Source organism: Lepidochelys kempii, chromosome 10 (assembly GCF_965140265.1).
Source record: "Lepidochelys kempii isolate rLepKem1 chromosome 10, rLepKem1.hap2, whole genome shotgun sequence".
Classification (NCBI taxonomy): domain Eukaryota; kingdom Metazoa; phylum Chordata; order Testudines; family Cheloniidae; genus Lepidochelys; species Lepidochelys kempii.
The window spans coordinates 35,920,519-35,936,202 of NC_133265.1; the positions used below are offsets into that span (position 1 = coordinate 35,920,519).

The following is a 15,684-nucleotide window of genomic DNA, read 5'->3' on the forward strand; positions in this document are numbered from 1 at the left end:
AAGCTGGCATTAGTGCTCTTTTCAGTCTGGCTACATGTTTAGTATGCGGATTGTGCCTCTTCACTAATGAGAGGGAGAATGGGAACCCAGGGAAGCCCTGTGAAGAGCTATGATTATCTGCTCAAGTTCCTGTTGGTAGGAGACAGTGATGTTGGGAAAGGAGAAATCCTGGAGAGCCTTCAAGATGGAGCATCTGAATCCCCTTACGCCTATAGCAATGGTAAGGATTTTGGAAGGGGTGGTGGGAGGATGCTGTACCCGGTAAAACGGCAGCCATAATTATAAAGAAGCTATTGATAAACCTTTTTTCTAATTGTTACTGAGTTTTTCTTACAAACTGACTTATTGAGGAAAGGAATTGTACAGTACATGATGCTCAATGGATGTGTCCCATGTTTTGCGTTGTACTTTGCTACAGTTTGGCTTGGTGGCTTATCAGTTCAGCTTCATGGGACTTTCTTTGGTGCTAATGCAAAGGTGTTGTGACTTTGTTCCTTAAAATCATAAAAATCTGCCTCCCAGTGTCATAATGGAGAAATGATCAGAAACATGTGTCCTGTTATCTGACACGTTCGTTAGATGTGCAAGAAGGACTGTTCACAAACATGGCACTTCTTGTACATCGTTTTAATAAAAAAAAAAATTTTATTTTGGAGCATTGTTGGAGGGTTAGTACAGGCACTAAACTATACTCACAGTTAGTACTCAGGCACTTGTACCAAAAGAACTATGAGATTAGCTCATATCTAAAGCTTTTGGTGAGTTGCTACTTGGGTACTCAGGAGCCTAAGTTTACTCTCTCTACCTCCTGCAAAATCAAGGTTTATAATGGAAATCCTGACAGACCATTAACTATAGTGTCACAAGACTATAATTAAGAGCCAAGGAGTGGTGCTGCTCTCTCTCCTGCATCCCCTCGCAGTAGGTATAATGTAATGCTGCCTGGCAGGGTGTAGGTCCTGTGGTGACTTGCAATCTGTCATAGTTCTCGCCATTTTCAGTGAAAATTGTGGCTCCAAGCCTTGACAGAAGCAATCTAATTCAGATCCCGGAACTCTGTATCTTCTCCAGGACCAGCCTGGGGGCTGTAGTAGTTGGCACTTGCAGTTTAATCTGCAGACAGGAGTCTGAGAGAATCAGGTGCTTGTTAACATTTGCGGTGAGACAGATTGAATTCAGAATTTGGAGGAGCGGCACAGCTTGACTCCTGACAGTTTATGCATAGTCTTTATAAGAGTTGCTGTACGAGTACATGCAAAACCTGTGCAGCAGATAGATGGCTTGGAGAGGGCAGGATAGCTGTGAGATCTAGACTTATAGTAGCAAATTAAGAGGCTGTAGACAAGACTTGACATGAGCGCTAGCATTCATATATTAAGGGTTGCTTCTGTGAGGTACTGGGTACCTGCAAAAAGGGCTCCACACCCAGCTTTAAGTGAGAGTGCTGTGTCATCGAGAACTGGTGTACTTTGCACCTAGTGTTGACTGACAAACAAATGAAAAATACAGCAGGAATAATTTCAACAGGTGCTTCTAAGGTCTGAAAAATGTAATTAAAAATCTTTTATTTGATAAGGCAATTCAAATCAATTGGAAGCCAGTAATGTAGGAAAAGAACTAGTAACTTGGCCTGATTTTTACATTATAACCATTACAGTAAATATATGAAAGAAACCAATATATCAGGAATCTATCAATATGGGCTGTGCCTCCTGCACTCTGAACTGTGTACCCCAGAAAATACTACAAGTCTCTTTATTTTAAAGAAAACTCAAAATACCTCTAATAGCTTTAAAATTTCCCATGGCTGCTTTCTGTGTGCTCTTGAACCCGTTTTTGTGAAGCTAATTTTACTGTCATATTTTGAGTCTTACTCAATGCTATTGCATTTTTGGTATTTACACTGCTTAATGGTTCATCTTGGTAAATTACATACCCTGTGACTAATAGGATTGGATAGCCTTGCAATTTGAGTGAATTTCACTCCTAGACAATCTTAACAGTCCTGGCAATCAAATTCCTCTGGCTCCATAGCAGCTAGGGTGCACCCACAAAACCCTGCCAACATGCCTCAACTGTGACCAGGCAGGGACCATCTCTAGCTGTAAAGGAAGTTAAGCTTCCATGTGCGTTCAGGGCTTCTCTCCTGAAACTGGCAGCTAAGGTTAATTTTGTATGTTTGTGGTGGTAGTGCTTGTCCATTGAGAACTTGGCTGAGATCACTAAATACTCCATATATGCCCCCTGAAGAGCAATCCAGTTTGGCCAGTACTGGTCCAGATTCAAACCAATGATCTGCAGGTGAAACACTGCATATTCCATTACCAGCCCCTCAAACCATCTGTCATAAACTCGAGACACATTTCTAATACTGTCCAAAACCCACCAAACTGAAACATTATGCAGAGGCTCTTGTGTAAAACCTAGCAATTTCTGTACACATGCTCTTTTTCCTATAAGCAGATGTTCATATTGTGCCATCCGTTTTTCATTTTAATTGTCCAGAAAACAGAACTTACCATTATCTGAGAAAAAGGAATAAGCTTTGATGGGCTGGCCTTGTGGTTAGCGCAACAACTCATTTCTCCTAGCCCCAGCTGGGTCCTGGGGGGAGTTCTGCAGTGCCCATGTGCTTAACCTCTGGTGGGGAGTGGCCTTCCTGGTGGCTACTGTTCCTGAGCAAGGAGCAACAGGCAGTTCCACATCCTTTGCCAAGGATGGCTACCATGATGCAGGACTCTGAGGTGGGATGGGAAAACCTGTGGGGAGGAAGGTGGGGAAGACACTCAAATATTGAGAGAGAAACTTAAAAAAAAAAAAAAAAAAAAATTCTAGAGCTGATCATTCCTTTTTGTGGCCTAGGACCAGGGCCTTCTATGCAGCTGAGCTTTGGTTTGTCCTTGCCCTTACCCTATCTGACTTGAGCAAAGGCCTGCACCAGGAGAGTTCTTGGCAGTCTATAGGAGTGACTTGACATGGGGCCCAACTGAGTGGGGGGGGGGGGTCTGCTTTCATTGCAGCTGACTATGCAGACCATAAGAGAGAGAGAACCTCAGAAGCTGCAATTCCTGTTTATGTGCAGCAGCTAAAGGGCCTTTGATATGTAGAATGGACTGCATCCTTCCTGGAAGCATGTATGCAGTGACATAGTTGTTAAACTCTGGAGGCTGGTCTCTGTGAAATGAATTGGTGGATCTGACTCTAGCTCTGGACAGGTGGCCCCATGGCAGGTTACTGCTGTGCATTGGCACTGACACACACCCTTGAGCAGTCTACAACTGCAGGAGCCAGGGCTACTGAACAGCCTTGCCGGGCCTAGAAGGTGGCAGCTTGAAATCAGGGCTGAGGCACAGTGATGTGGAAGCTTCCCCTGGTGTTCCCTATGCCGTTCATCTTCAGTTAATAATTGACGTCAGCCACCAGGAATGTAAAGGCTGATGGTGTCCCTGATGTTTGCGGCACCCCCTGCTTCCTGTGGGGCAGTTACATTCCTAGGGCCCTGGCCTGTTCCTTGGGTGTATTTACTGGAGGGCTGATTTCATAAAGGAAATACTTTAAGTGAGGATGAGTTCATAGAGCTCCTCTTCTGTGGGTGTGGACTGCATTCTGACAGGCTGCTTGGTCTGGTCCAAACTGAAAGGCTTTCCTTCCAGGATGGGCCGTTTGGATACAAAGGTTCTGAAGCAATCACCTCCCTGGAATGTTTGGGCAAAGAAAGCCCAATGCAGACTGGGGAGGGCATACGTCTAAACAGTCCCAGGTTTCAAGGGGCTGAACTGTTTTTACACCCTTTCTCCCCCCCCCCCCCCCCCAACTCATTATCCCAGTTGAAGTGGCTCCTGTCCTGAGGGGCTGGCTCGGCTCAACTCCCTGCCTCTGGCTTTGCGACCTGGTGCGTGGGGACACAGTGCCACTCCAGTTTCGCCTGACCCCCTAGGGTGAGGTTATGGAGTGGGAAACTGAGCCCAGCCAGCCTCACAGGACAGGAGTTGCCAGTGCAAGGTGGGCTTACTCCGCAACACCCTCTCCCCGGGTCTCTCACCCCCTGTGGGCAGTCCCACTTTAGCCACTTGAAATGCTGGGAGGTATGGAGGGAGTGTGTGGTCTTTCCTCCTGTTCTCCCTGATTTATACCCCACCCCACGATTACAGGCTGCCTTCCTCCTATTGCAGAAGCAGGACGCCCTGGGAGCCTACCTGTTTCCTTTCAGCTAGAGGAACCTGCGAAGATGGGTACAAAGCCTACCCTTTCCCTCGAGGCTACACATGCTTTTTCCTCTCTGCCTTCTGCTCCTGCTACCTTGGGCAGAGAGAGGCTAGCATGGCACCTGCACTCTGAGCCCTGCTTAGCAGCCTGTGTTGCAGATAGACTAGCTAGACTAAAAGCAAAGCCGTGTGCCTTGTCCTGCGTGACTGATGTGTGCCCTGAACATCTGTCACTTCATAGAGTTTGAGGTCAGAAGGGGCCATGAGATCATCTAGTCTGACCTCCTGTATAGCACAGGATCCCAGTTGCCGCACATGAAAGCCAAAGCCACAATGAGACCAAAGTATTACAGCCCACAGGAGACTAGACTGTTCTGTACCACAGGAAGAGAACAGGAGGAACCGGGGTGCACCAATGCCTGAAGCCCCTATAGTGGCAGGGAAATGAATAAGTGAGATACCCAGATGATCCTGGCAAGCGACCCATACCCACATGCTGCAGAGGAAGGCCATCGTCCCTGCCAGTCTGACCTGAGGGCAAATTCCTTCCTGACACCACATATGGTGATCAGTTAGATCCTGACAGATTGAGGTGGTGCTGAGCATATTCTCTGAGTCCTGACCCTCACTGTCCAATGTCCCATCTTCTGCTATGATCATCCCTGATGCTTCCAAGTCAAGAGATTAAACAAAAACCTAGAAGACATTGGTGGGGGAAGATCCCTTCCTGACCCCTGCAGATGACTGGCTGCCACCCTGAGGCAGAGTATTTAGGACAGTGGAGCCCAAACTTTTCCTGTTGTATCCCCCTTAGCAGTAATGGAATCTGTTCACGTCCCCCTCCATTCCTGCACAGTTGGCTCAGCAGAGGAGCTCGGGCTGAAGGCAGGGCTGAAGATGGGGGAAGAGCTGGGGCTAAAGGCAAAGCTGGTCTGGGGGTGGAAAGGGAATGAGGACAAAGCTGGGCCAGGGCCAGAGCTGGGCTGGATGGCATTCCCTTCCTGCTCCCCATGGGGGCTGCCCTGGGCCCTGCTGTACACCCCACTGAACGTTCCTCCGTGCCTCCCTAAGGTGGCGTGCCCACAGTTTGAGGACCACTGGTTTAGGAACATAAAACTAACTGGAAATGAGTCCCATGGCTGTTGAGTCCTGCCCCTATCATCACAAGCAACTTGTCATACAGTGCATTTATAAATTTGTCCAGCCCCCTCTTAAAACTAATTAAGTTGTTTGCATTAATCGAATCACATAGTTGTCTTGTCCTTGTCCTCCCCACAAATGTTGCAGTAGCCAGGAGTACTAAAGCACAGCAGAAATGCCCCGATTGCATTTCTTGGCTGTTCAGAGCTGTCAGGCGTCTGGGCAAGTGGATGCAGTGTGTGTGTATAGCCCTGAGCCAGGGTGTGAAAGGCAGATCTGTTCAGCTGGGAAGATGCTTGTTCCTTGCAGGAATGCATGTCATTTAGATAATGCTGTGTCACAAATCAAACCTCTTACTGAAATTCAAGCTGCTCATGTGCTTGCACTTAAATAATCTTGTCCAGCCTGTTCCTTTGGCTGAGAAGACTGATCTGTTATGTGCTGTGTCACAACCAGATGAGTCTTGTTAATTTCTCTTTGGATTACTTGATAGTGTGCACAAGTGACAGTGCTGCCATGTGAGCAGGTGATCAGCATCCACAGGAAATAGTTTGTCTTAATGCTGGTGAGGACCTGTCTGCAGCATGCTTTCCTGGTGGGCACGTGCTTCAAAACATTTTGCACACTCCCTTGGAAAAGGGTCCTCCTTGTCCCTGCTGCTAGCCCCCATAGGGAACCTGTTCTACTCTGTACCTGACTTATCCTTTCCTACACAGATGGGTTTGGACTGGAATGGGATAAGAAGCTTTCTTTTCCTACTGGATCAGAGTGTTGAGCATCAGTTTGAGCAGGTTTCGGGAAAGAGGTGTCTGCTAGATATAATAACCCTTACAGTACAGAGAGAAGCACCGTTTCTACGTGCTCTAGAACCCCATATGGCATCTCACGTTTATTCAGAGGGCTGTAGTGAGCTTTCCAGCAGGGTCTTCGTTATAAAATGGCCAAAGGTGGGGGTATGTGGAAAAAACTAAAATAAACTAGAGTCAGATTCTGACCTTCCACAATATAGTTGTTCACGGGCTCCATTGCTCTGAGAAACTGTTCAGTCCTAAATGATTAGACTTAATAAAAAAGAGAGATTTAATTGAGCTTAGGGGGTGTGCTATTTTTGATACCCCTCTTCTCTTTCCTTCTCTCTGTGGGCTTTCCAGTTTCAGTAATTTTCTAGTAAAACTCAACTAAACAAGTTAAGGGGACTTAAAATGAGATTTCCCTGTTTCCATTTCATGCTATGTTCTCCACTCTTTTTGAGGTATCCAATGTAGGGTCTGGTCATAGTTCTATACAACTGTGTACGCTGCTGGCCAGGACTAGGGTACGAAGAGAAGCAGGATATAGCGGCGGACTTGCCAGTTACAGAAATAATAAAACTCAGCACAGGGTGGACACGGATGCTACTGGCTGGAACTTTGACTTCACTAGGTGCAAGAATCTAGGTCAGTGTTACTCTAATGTGCTTTCTCTGGGTAAGAGGGCAGGCAAGTAGTAATGCTGTAGAGCAGGGGTTCTTTTTCTTTCTGAGCCTCTCCCCCCCCCCCCCCATGCTATTAAAAAGTCCACGGCCCAGCTGTGCCATAACGACTCTTTTTCTGCATATGGAAGCCAGGGCTGGCCTTACGGGGTGGCAGGCAGAGCAACTCAGGCTTTGGCTTCAATCCTGAGTAGTGGGGCTTGGGGCCCTGGGCTTCAGTCCCATGCAGTAGGGCTTTGGCTTTCTGCTGTGGGCCCCAATGAGTCTAACACGGGCTCTGCTTGGCAGATCCACTGAAACCTGCTTGTGGCCCCCCAGGGGGCCCTGGACCCCTGGTTGAGAACTGTTGCTATGGAGAATAGATGGATGTGCTGGTGAATCCCCAGGAGGGGGTAGGGCACTTCACTGTGATATGAGGTTTCCCCCAATACCTGCAGATTCCACCACACTATCTTTAACCCCATACGTTCTTCAATTAAAGTTTCCTCTCATTTAATCAGCAGTAATCCATTCAGGTTGTTCTCCAGAGCAGATCTTGTCTTCTGCCCAAGTCACATAGAATCGCAGAATATCAGGGTTGGAAGGGACCTCAGGAGGTCATCTAGTCCAATCCCCAATTTCTGCCCCAGAACCCTAAATGGGCCCCTCAAGGATTGAACTCTCAACCCTGAGTTTAACAGGCCAATGCTCAAACCACTGAGCTATCCCTCAGTGCTCCCTTTGTCCCCTTCTCTGACCCGTCTCCATGTAATTCCCTACTCTTGGAACTACCCTCTTTACTAAGTCGTATGGGCTTTCACCCTCTGCTTCAAATCCTCCTTTAAAATATCCTCTAAACAAACATAATCTTACCTACAGTACCCCGGTATCCTTCCACCTTGTCATCACTCAGTGCATTAGCTGCATATTTTGATGGTTTATGTAGCAATCCTCAAGTTATCCTATAGGTCCCTAGCCAAAAGACATATCCTTCTTGCAATCAGTGCATGCAGGAGTGGAAAGGAGGGAAAGATTGTCTCCTTACAGTAAGGACCGAAGAGCTTCATCCTCTTCTCCACACGCCTATTCCTGCCAAGCTTCTGAGATCCACGAGAGAGAGGCAGCATCCTTCTCCTCCCATTGTATGTGTTGCCCCCCCACCCCACTCCCATGAGGTCTTCCTGGAGCAGAGTCCTACAGTGAGTGGAAGTGCTGCTCTGCCACTGTTTGACTTGAGAAATATTAGCAGACAAGTTAAATTGTTTAAGATTTCTGCGTGGACTGCTAACTCTTTCAGAAGAAGGCCTTTGTCTCCTTTTTTTCTTGTCAGCATGCGGTTAGTCTAACCTTCCCCTTTTGGGGTGCACAGGAAGCATCTGTCTGACTTACACCCAGTGTTTACTAAAATCTTGGAATGGGGCAGTCAAGATATAGTGCCCTCTTCTCTGACCAGCACCAGTTCTCTAGGCGTAGATGCTGTTGCATTGCTTGGGCAGACTTGTACGTCCAAGGCCCAGATTTTTAAAAGGTATTTAGGTGCCTAATTCTGATTGATTTTTTTCAGTGGAATTTGGGCAACTAAGTACCTTTGGAAATCTGGACCCAAGTGGATTTTTCTTTACGATATTGCAGTGATGCATCAAGGACCCATCAGCAGCATGTCGGGGAAGTGGGAAGGAACAGCTGTCTTGACACCTGTTCTCTGCTGCTTCCCCATCTTTTTTTCCTGGCTGAATGCGGTTGGATGTGTTTCATGGTGTCTTGACAGAACAGTATTTTCCATATCGATATAGACATCAGCTGTCAGTTTGGGCTGGCCCACTAACAGGCCAGTGGCTGCAGATTTAATAGTCAGGGAACTCTTCAGTGTGGCTGCATTGGCCATGCTTCTAGGAATCTCCTTCTATTGCAATCGCTTGAAGTACAGGACAAGCGGAGAGCAATTGTTACAGTAATCCCTTCCTGATAGCTGAGCTGATAGCACTCACTCCTGTTCCCTTCAAGGAAATGTTTATCTCCACTACAGTAGGGGAACAGAGCTCTAATCTAATCAGAGCGAGCATTGAATCCAACCATTTCCAGCACCTCTAGTTTTTCCTTGTCTCCTTTTTTTAGTTCTTTTGTGTGAGCAAACGTTCCTCAGATTTTGCACTCCTTGTAAGATCTATTTTCTGCTTGATGTGAGTTGGGTGGGGCTAATTCTAAACAGAGGTTATAGGCAATCCTGTTCCCACTTAAGTTATTAGGAGTGTGACCATGCAAGGTGCTGAACATCTTCTAAGATCCTGAAAGTCTTCAACTCTCATTGAGGATTTTTGAGGGTGCTCTGCACATTATAGGACTGGGCTGAGGTTACCTCTTTGGAAGGGACTGGTTGAAGGTAGGTTTTAGAGTTACGGAACAGATTTATAATGCAGTGGATGGGGGAAGTGCTCTATGGATGCTTGGAAATGCTAATACAATGAATCACAGATTATAACACACCTCCTTTTATATGTCTGTTTATCTGTGATTAAGACCCCTGCATCATATCACTATGGATTTATAGCTTATACAGCTGAAGTTAGAGGTGTATATTTAATAATTAAAAGGAAAAGTGGTGTTCTTTTGTGTGTTGTTTTTTGCTATCTTGCTCTTACAACATCCCTATTAACCAAGCAGTGCTTGTTTGATGAAAAAGCTAAACCTTTGTCTTGACACAGCATTGCCCAGTTCTTTGTGGAAGGGCTGCAAGCTCAATACAAAAGTTACATGCACTTTGCTATGGAAAATCTTTGTCTTCCTTCTCAGTCAGCTTCTGTTACCAAGCAATTCCCGACACTCTTTCCTCAAGTTCTACTCTTTGCAGAGGGAGGGGGAAGGCATCTTCCTGTTGCATCTGTAATGGTACTTGCAGTAGCCATGCAGAAAGTTTGAAATACATTTGTGGGTAGCAATAAGTGTGGCTCTCAGACTTCCCTTCAGCTCACTTCTGCATTTCCTTCCCCTGATAAGTCAGTCTGTGCCTCTCTCTTTCTCTTCTACCTTCCACTGCCCTCCAGACTTATTTCTCAGAAACTTTCTGTATGTTATCTGTTTTCTTAGCAGCAGCATTACGTCACCTGGGCTTCTAGCCTATTCCAGGCTTTGGGTGAGTAGGAAGAAGCTGTCTAACTTGGAAAGCGTTGGAACTGGTGTCCCTTCCCTTCCTATAAATATTCTGGCGCATGTCGGGGGGCACCTGAAACCCCATACACTAAAAGGAATTTCCTTAGAGAATGGTGGTCTGTGCCTGAAGTCTGGTGATTGCATTTGGGGTGAAGTTCTGTTTTGTGGGAGGCTTTTCTTTTTTGCAGATATCATCCCCCCCATTAATTAAGGTATTAAAATATAATGCTAAAACATACATGATTCTTAAAGATCCTTTATTTCTTTGTTTACACTTCTGAACAGGCATCTATTGCCATGTCTAATATTTTGATCTATTTTGACATTAAACTTGTACCCTTTTTACAATGTTGGGAGCTGATGTTCGCATTAAGATGTATCATGAAGTGATTTGTTTGTCATCCATACTATGTGATGTGGTGGTCATCTCAACATAAGACCTGGTATTTATTGTGATAGGATTTTGTTAAGATTGACACACTATATTTGCTGTTGGGCCATTTTAGGGAGGGAGGCACACTAAAATAAGAATTGAAAAAGATGCATTAAACAAGTGACAATGTTTAAATGGAAAGCAGCAATGCAATTCTGGGTTCATGTTTAGTTACTCTGTCAAACCCTTCAGACTTCTGTGTATTCCTAAAGGGACTTCAATTGAATCTAGTTTAAGAGTTAAATACTTCCAGGTTCTACACTAGCTAGAGTGACCAGATGTCCTGATTTTATAGAGAGTCCCGATATTTGGGGCTTTTTCTTATATAGGCACCTATTACCAACCACCCCCGTCCCGATTTTTCACATTTGCTATCTGGTCACCCTAACACTAGCCCTTGAATCACCTCCCAGCACTTGCGATTTTACAGTCCCACTTTACTGTCTTTTAAAATGTTGATTTTATTTTTTTTCTCCCTTCTGCTGTTTGAGATCGACACACAGGAGAAGCTACAAAGTTTTTGATTTACAGAAGAGTCCAGAGACTCCAGTTGGCATCAGGACCCCTTTAGTCAAGAGTCTAGAACAAACAGCGATATGCAGTCTGCATCCCAAGGAGCTTGGGGAAACTGACTAAATACAAAGACTTATTTAACAGCAATGCACTTTGTTTCCTCTCTTTCAAGTTTGTTTCATCTTAGACTGTTTCCACTGCCAAAAAGAGGTGGTTTTTTTTTTAGAGAGAACTAATATGCATTAGTTACCTTGCTGGAAAGTCCAGTGGAAACAATGCGCAGGTAGTTTTTACAGTGATGTAGCTGGGTGAGGTCAACACTCCCATACGCAGATGAGCTCGCATAGCTTCATCATGGTAAAAATTAGAGCCTTGTTTCCACAAGGATTTTACAATGAGATAGCTTACATGTTAATTATCTTACTGTAAAAACACACCTTTTTTGGCAGTGAAGCCATAGCCTCTGTCCTCTTAGGTGTTGCTTTTAACGTTAGGTTAAAAACTCATAGTACAATTTTAAAATATACAATGTTCCTTTAAAACTTAAAACACTGGAATCATCTAGACTTACAGCCAAACAAATGTTTAGCCTCTCAAATGAGGGAAGTAGTTAGGGAAGTAGTTCTATGATTGCAAGTATGAGTGGCTCTTTTTCTCTTTGCCTGCCCCCATGCATCTTAATTCTCTCCATTCTTTCCCTTCCTTGACACTACTGCATCCCTAAAGAGACCTTGCACTTTTATTCTTTCTTTTAACCAAAGAAAACTGAACTGAACTCTTCACAGGCCAGAGCTGTGCCCTGACTATAGATCAAAAGGAGGGCTCATGGAGGTCTTAATTAACTGTGTAGTCTCTGCTTGAGAGTAGCTTGCTTGGAAACCAAGTCTCTCCTATTCAGATATGAAGCAATATTGCTGGAACACTGCAGAATTCATAAAGGAGAATACAAAGGAGTGTACCTCTAATTTTAGAGCAAGTTGGGGGGGGTCAAATACCTTGAAGTGGTGTATGCAGTGTTGTAGCCTATGTCAGCAATTGGAAATGCAAACTGATGTGTGAAACTTCTGCACTCACACCCCTGTTCCCGTAAGCCAAATGTAGAGGTAGGTCACAGTCCTCCAACTGTGGGAGCCATAGAGGGTGCTATAAGGAAAACTGCAGCCAAGAGTAAGGGTCCCAATCTCTTCCTGTATTCATTATGAACACACTGGTCTCTCCATAATTATGATAACGCCATTGTAAATCTGATGTTTTTGATACTTTTCCAGACCTAACCAATTTACCTGAAATTCCCCAGGAAATTTGCATCAGCTGCGTTGCCCAAACTAGGCATTGATGCCATACACAGGTTTTGAAGCGTACATCTATGAATTCTGCATGGTGCCTGTGCTCCACACTTCCAAAGTACTACATGCTGTCCAGCGTTCAGGTTGTTTTGTTGTTTTTGTTTTTTTTAAGAAACACAAACTTTATCTCTAAAGTTTCAGGCTTTGGAACATAGCTTTTCCCCAAAACACCAATATTTGTGTTCCCCTGAAATTATTTTGACTATACTGAATATTTGTCTAAGAACAGATCTATAATTGCATCTGTGTTGTAATCTAACAATGCAGATTGTTATGATGCTTTCTGATTTCACTCAGTCTGTTACCAAATGCAGCTGTATAATTTTATGGCGAACTGAACTGTAAATCCTGAAAAAAACCTGTGTTGCTTCTGTGCATAAAATCAGTCTTGGTTTTTTTGTTTTTTTTTTTTTAAAGACCAAATCCACTAACCATTCCCAATTCTAGAATGAGTCTTGACTGTTTCTCTGGCTTCCTGGGTGTTCACTGAAATTGTTTGGAGCTTTAGGAACAGATTTGCTTCTGGCTCAGAACACAATTTTCAGATGCAGTTGCCATCTTTAAATGAGGCCTTGAACAAAGTTCTGCTGTGAATGGAAACTGTAGCTGCTTAAGTTCTCTCCGCTGGATTGCAGAGAGAGAAACTAAAGAATGAGGTATTCTACAAATCTGGACTCTTTACCTGGTGTGTCAGAACATGCATTCTGCTGCTGTCCATGTACAAAACCCAATTTGCAATACTTATTTGTATTGTACAGTACCTGGGAACCCCTGCCATGAGCCACAACCCCATTGTGCTCGGTGCTGTACTCTCATAAAACAAAGACAGTCCATGCCCCCAAAGTTTAGATTTTTAAGTGGAAGATGAAAAAAATTGTTGGATACAGACGGGGAGAGTTCAGAGCATGTTTTGTTTAAAATCTTTCATAACTGTAGTAACTCCAATTCAGCAAGTAAGTTGCTATCCCTCATTTCCAGGATCTTCTGATGCCCCTGATGCTAAGCCTCTTGTCAGTTTGTTATGTGTGCCCCAGTTTCCCAGACCCAAGCCCACTTTGTGCATTGCAGTCCAAGCCATTCATACTTTAGTTGGAGGCAGCTAATATGAGGCTTCTGCAGATCCTTCCAAAACATGGGTATGTTGCCACTTGACCACTTCTAGGGATAAATTCCTAGACTCAAAAGAGGAAGAGTCGTAATTCCTAATGGGCACCTGTAGTAACAAAAGAATTTAAGAGTGAAGAATTAAGACTCAAAGCTCCTTGCAGCTGCAGCCCATCATGACCTGCAGCAAGAATAGATCTTGCATTTGATGTTCTGGTAAGCAGGAAGTGCCACAGGCTTTAGAGCAAATGGCTACAGGATAGACCAGGCAAGAGACCGAAACCAACATGCTGCACGGTAAGAGAGCATAATTGTCATAGTCACTGTGGTTCTTCCAGAATGCTTGGTGTAGACTGAGACCTTCCCTTGCTGCTATCAAATTAAAGAGGCTTCATGAACTGTTTCCAGTGTAGTGACATTATCAGTAAATAGTTTCCACTCCTTCTAATCTGACTGCTATTTCAGTCCTAGCACTTCATGCGCTATCCGGGATTATTCTGATATTGTCCTACCTGGGAACTTTTACTGTATCTTTTAAAAAGAAAATATAACCTTGGTTGTATTTATTTTGACCATAGAAAGCACAGGCCTGAGTTGACTGGTTGTGGTTGTTAACCTGTTTAAAAGACACAAGGTGGGAGAGGTAATATCTTTTATTGGACCAACTTGTTTTGGTCAGAGAGGCAAGTTTTTTGAGCCACACAGAGCTCTTCTTCAGGTATTACCTCACCCACCTTGTGTGTCTAATATTCTGAGACCAACATGGCTACAACTACACTGCATTTAAAAGACAGACCCGTGGAGAACCCTGTTACTTGGCAGTGAAGATGAGTATTTCTATATCTACTAAATATATTTGAGTACACAAATTGGATGAATATGAACATGATTCTGGCTGTAATAAAGCTTCTGTCACTCTGTAAATCCATTGGAAACCCCATCTTTCTATGGCTTATAATTCCGAGCTGAGAAATTCCTTACCACTGGTAAATCTAGGTTCAGATGTCCTCAGTGTTTATCCATTATTTTAACATAAAGCTTCACCTTTTTAACTCAACACGTTTATCTATTTGTAATGCATTTTTCTGGAAGACTTAGGGTCACTCACAGTTTATGATCTATAGTTGGAAAGTAGCTCCTCAAAGTTAACTGTATTTTCTTTTGCTGTGCATTTATGCCATGCAATATTTTCTAAGTAATAGCATTGTTACTCCATTATCAGGGAGTAACCTAAATACCTGCATCCTGTCTGCAGATGGGGCATCTATACCATTCCCATCAGCTGTTTTCATAGCCGATAGAAAGTTCTGAATGTATAACTAGCACTCATTGCATACCATAGTGTAAAATACCCTTTTAAACTGATAGCAGGTAAGCTTCATTGTCAGTGTGCAAGAGTGAGGAGGGCCATATGGACTCCTCTGACAGTTTTGTTAGAGAAATAGAATGACAAACTGTTAATGTTTTGTTAACTTATGCAAACAAGCAAGAAACCATTCAAAGCTCAGTCTCACAACCAAGACTGATAACTCCCTCCTTCACTCACTTTCTTGTGAAGACAAGAAGGGAGCAGTTAGGAGTAGAAGATCAGTCAGGATTTTGAGCGTTAACTCTATCTTCCTGATCTTTTAGGGTTCACCTTCTGTTTTGTTTGATCTGATGCATCTGTTTTACTTCAGAGTGAATCTTACCATGGACCTTTCTGGCTACAGATCTGTAAACAAGCAAACAAAGCTCAGATGAAAATGTACAAACCTGGAAAATGGGCCATATTGTGTGCCAGGTAATGCACACTGAAACTGTTCCTCTGAGTGAGAATTTAAATGCAGAAGAACGGCAGATGAGTGGCCATTTTTAGAATCTGACTTCATGCTTTATTTTATAGTCCCTGAGGGCTATGCTACCACAGTGTGTCTATCTGTAGTGGTGCAAAGGAAGACTTTCCTAAAACAGTGCCAAGGAAATAATAATTACAAGGAACTTTGAAGCCTCTGTGGACCTTTGGCGGAGAAGGTAGTGAATCTTTCCTGCTGCCAGTGCAGAAAGTCCCCATAACAGCAGACATCGCTTCCTGTTGTTCACTGCATGCCTCTCTGACTCCATGGGGAACAGCCATCTTTTCAAAGCAGCCCTCTGTTACAGCTTCCACTTCCTTGTGGAATACAGTCATTATGCAGGAAAATGGTTCCCAGGTGGCTTCTGCCTGCTGTAGAGTATCAAATTAAAGGATTTGTGGGGAATGTGATCATTCCATATAGATGACATGTGAAATACTGATTGATTGCTCTCATTTTTGTTGCATGTATAATCTTGCACCTCTTCTTCCCCACCCCACTTAATACATAC

At 44.1% G+C, this 15,684-nt stretch overlaps 1 protein-coding gene across 1 annotated transcript in view; it reads left to right on the top strand.

Moving 5' to 3' along the window:
• The first annotated feature begins 66 nt into the window (after positions 1-66).
• Positions 67-15,684, top strand: part of RAB40C (RAB40C, member RAS oncogene family) — a 65,343-nt gene continuing 49,725 nt past the window's right edge. Inside the window, exon 1 of the mRNA XM_073362867.1 lies at positions 67-220. Coding sequence (XP_073218968.1) covers positions 67-220 — 154 coding nt within the window. The remainder of the gene's footprint in view (positions 221-15,684) is intronic.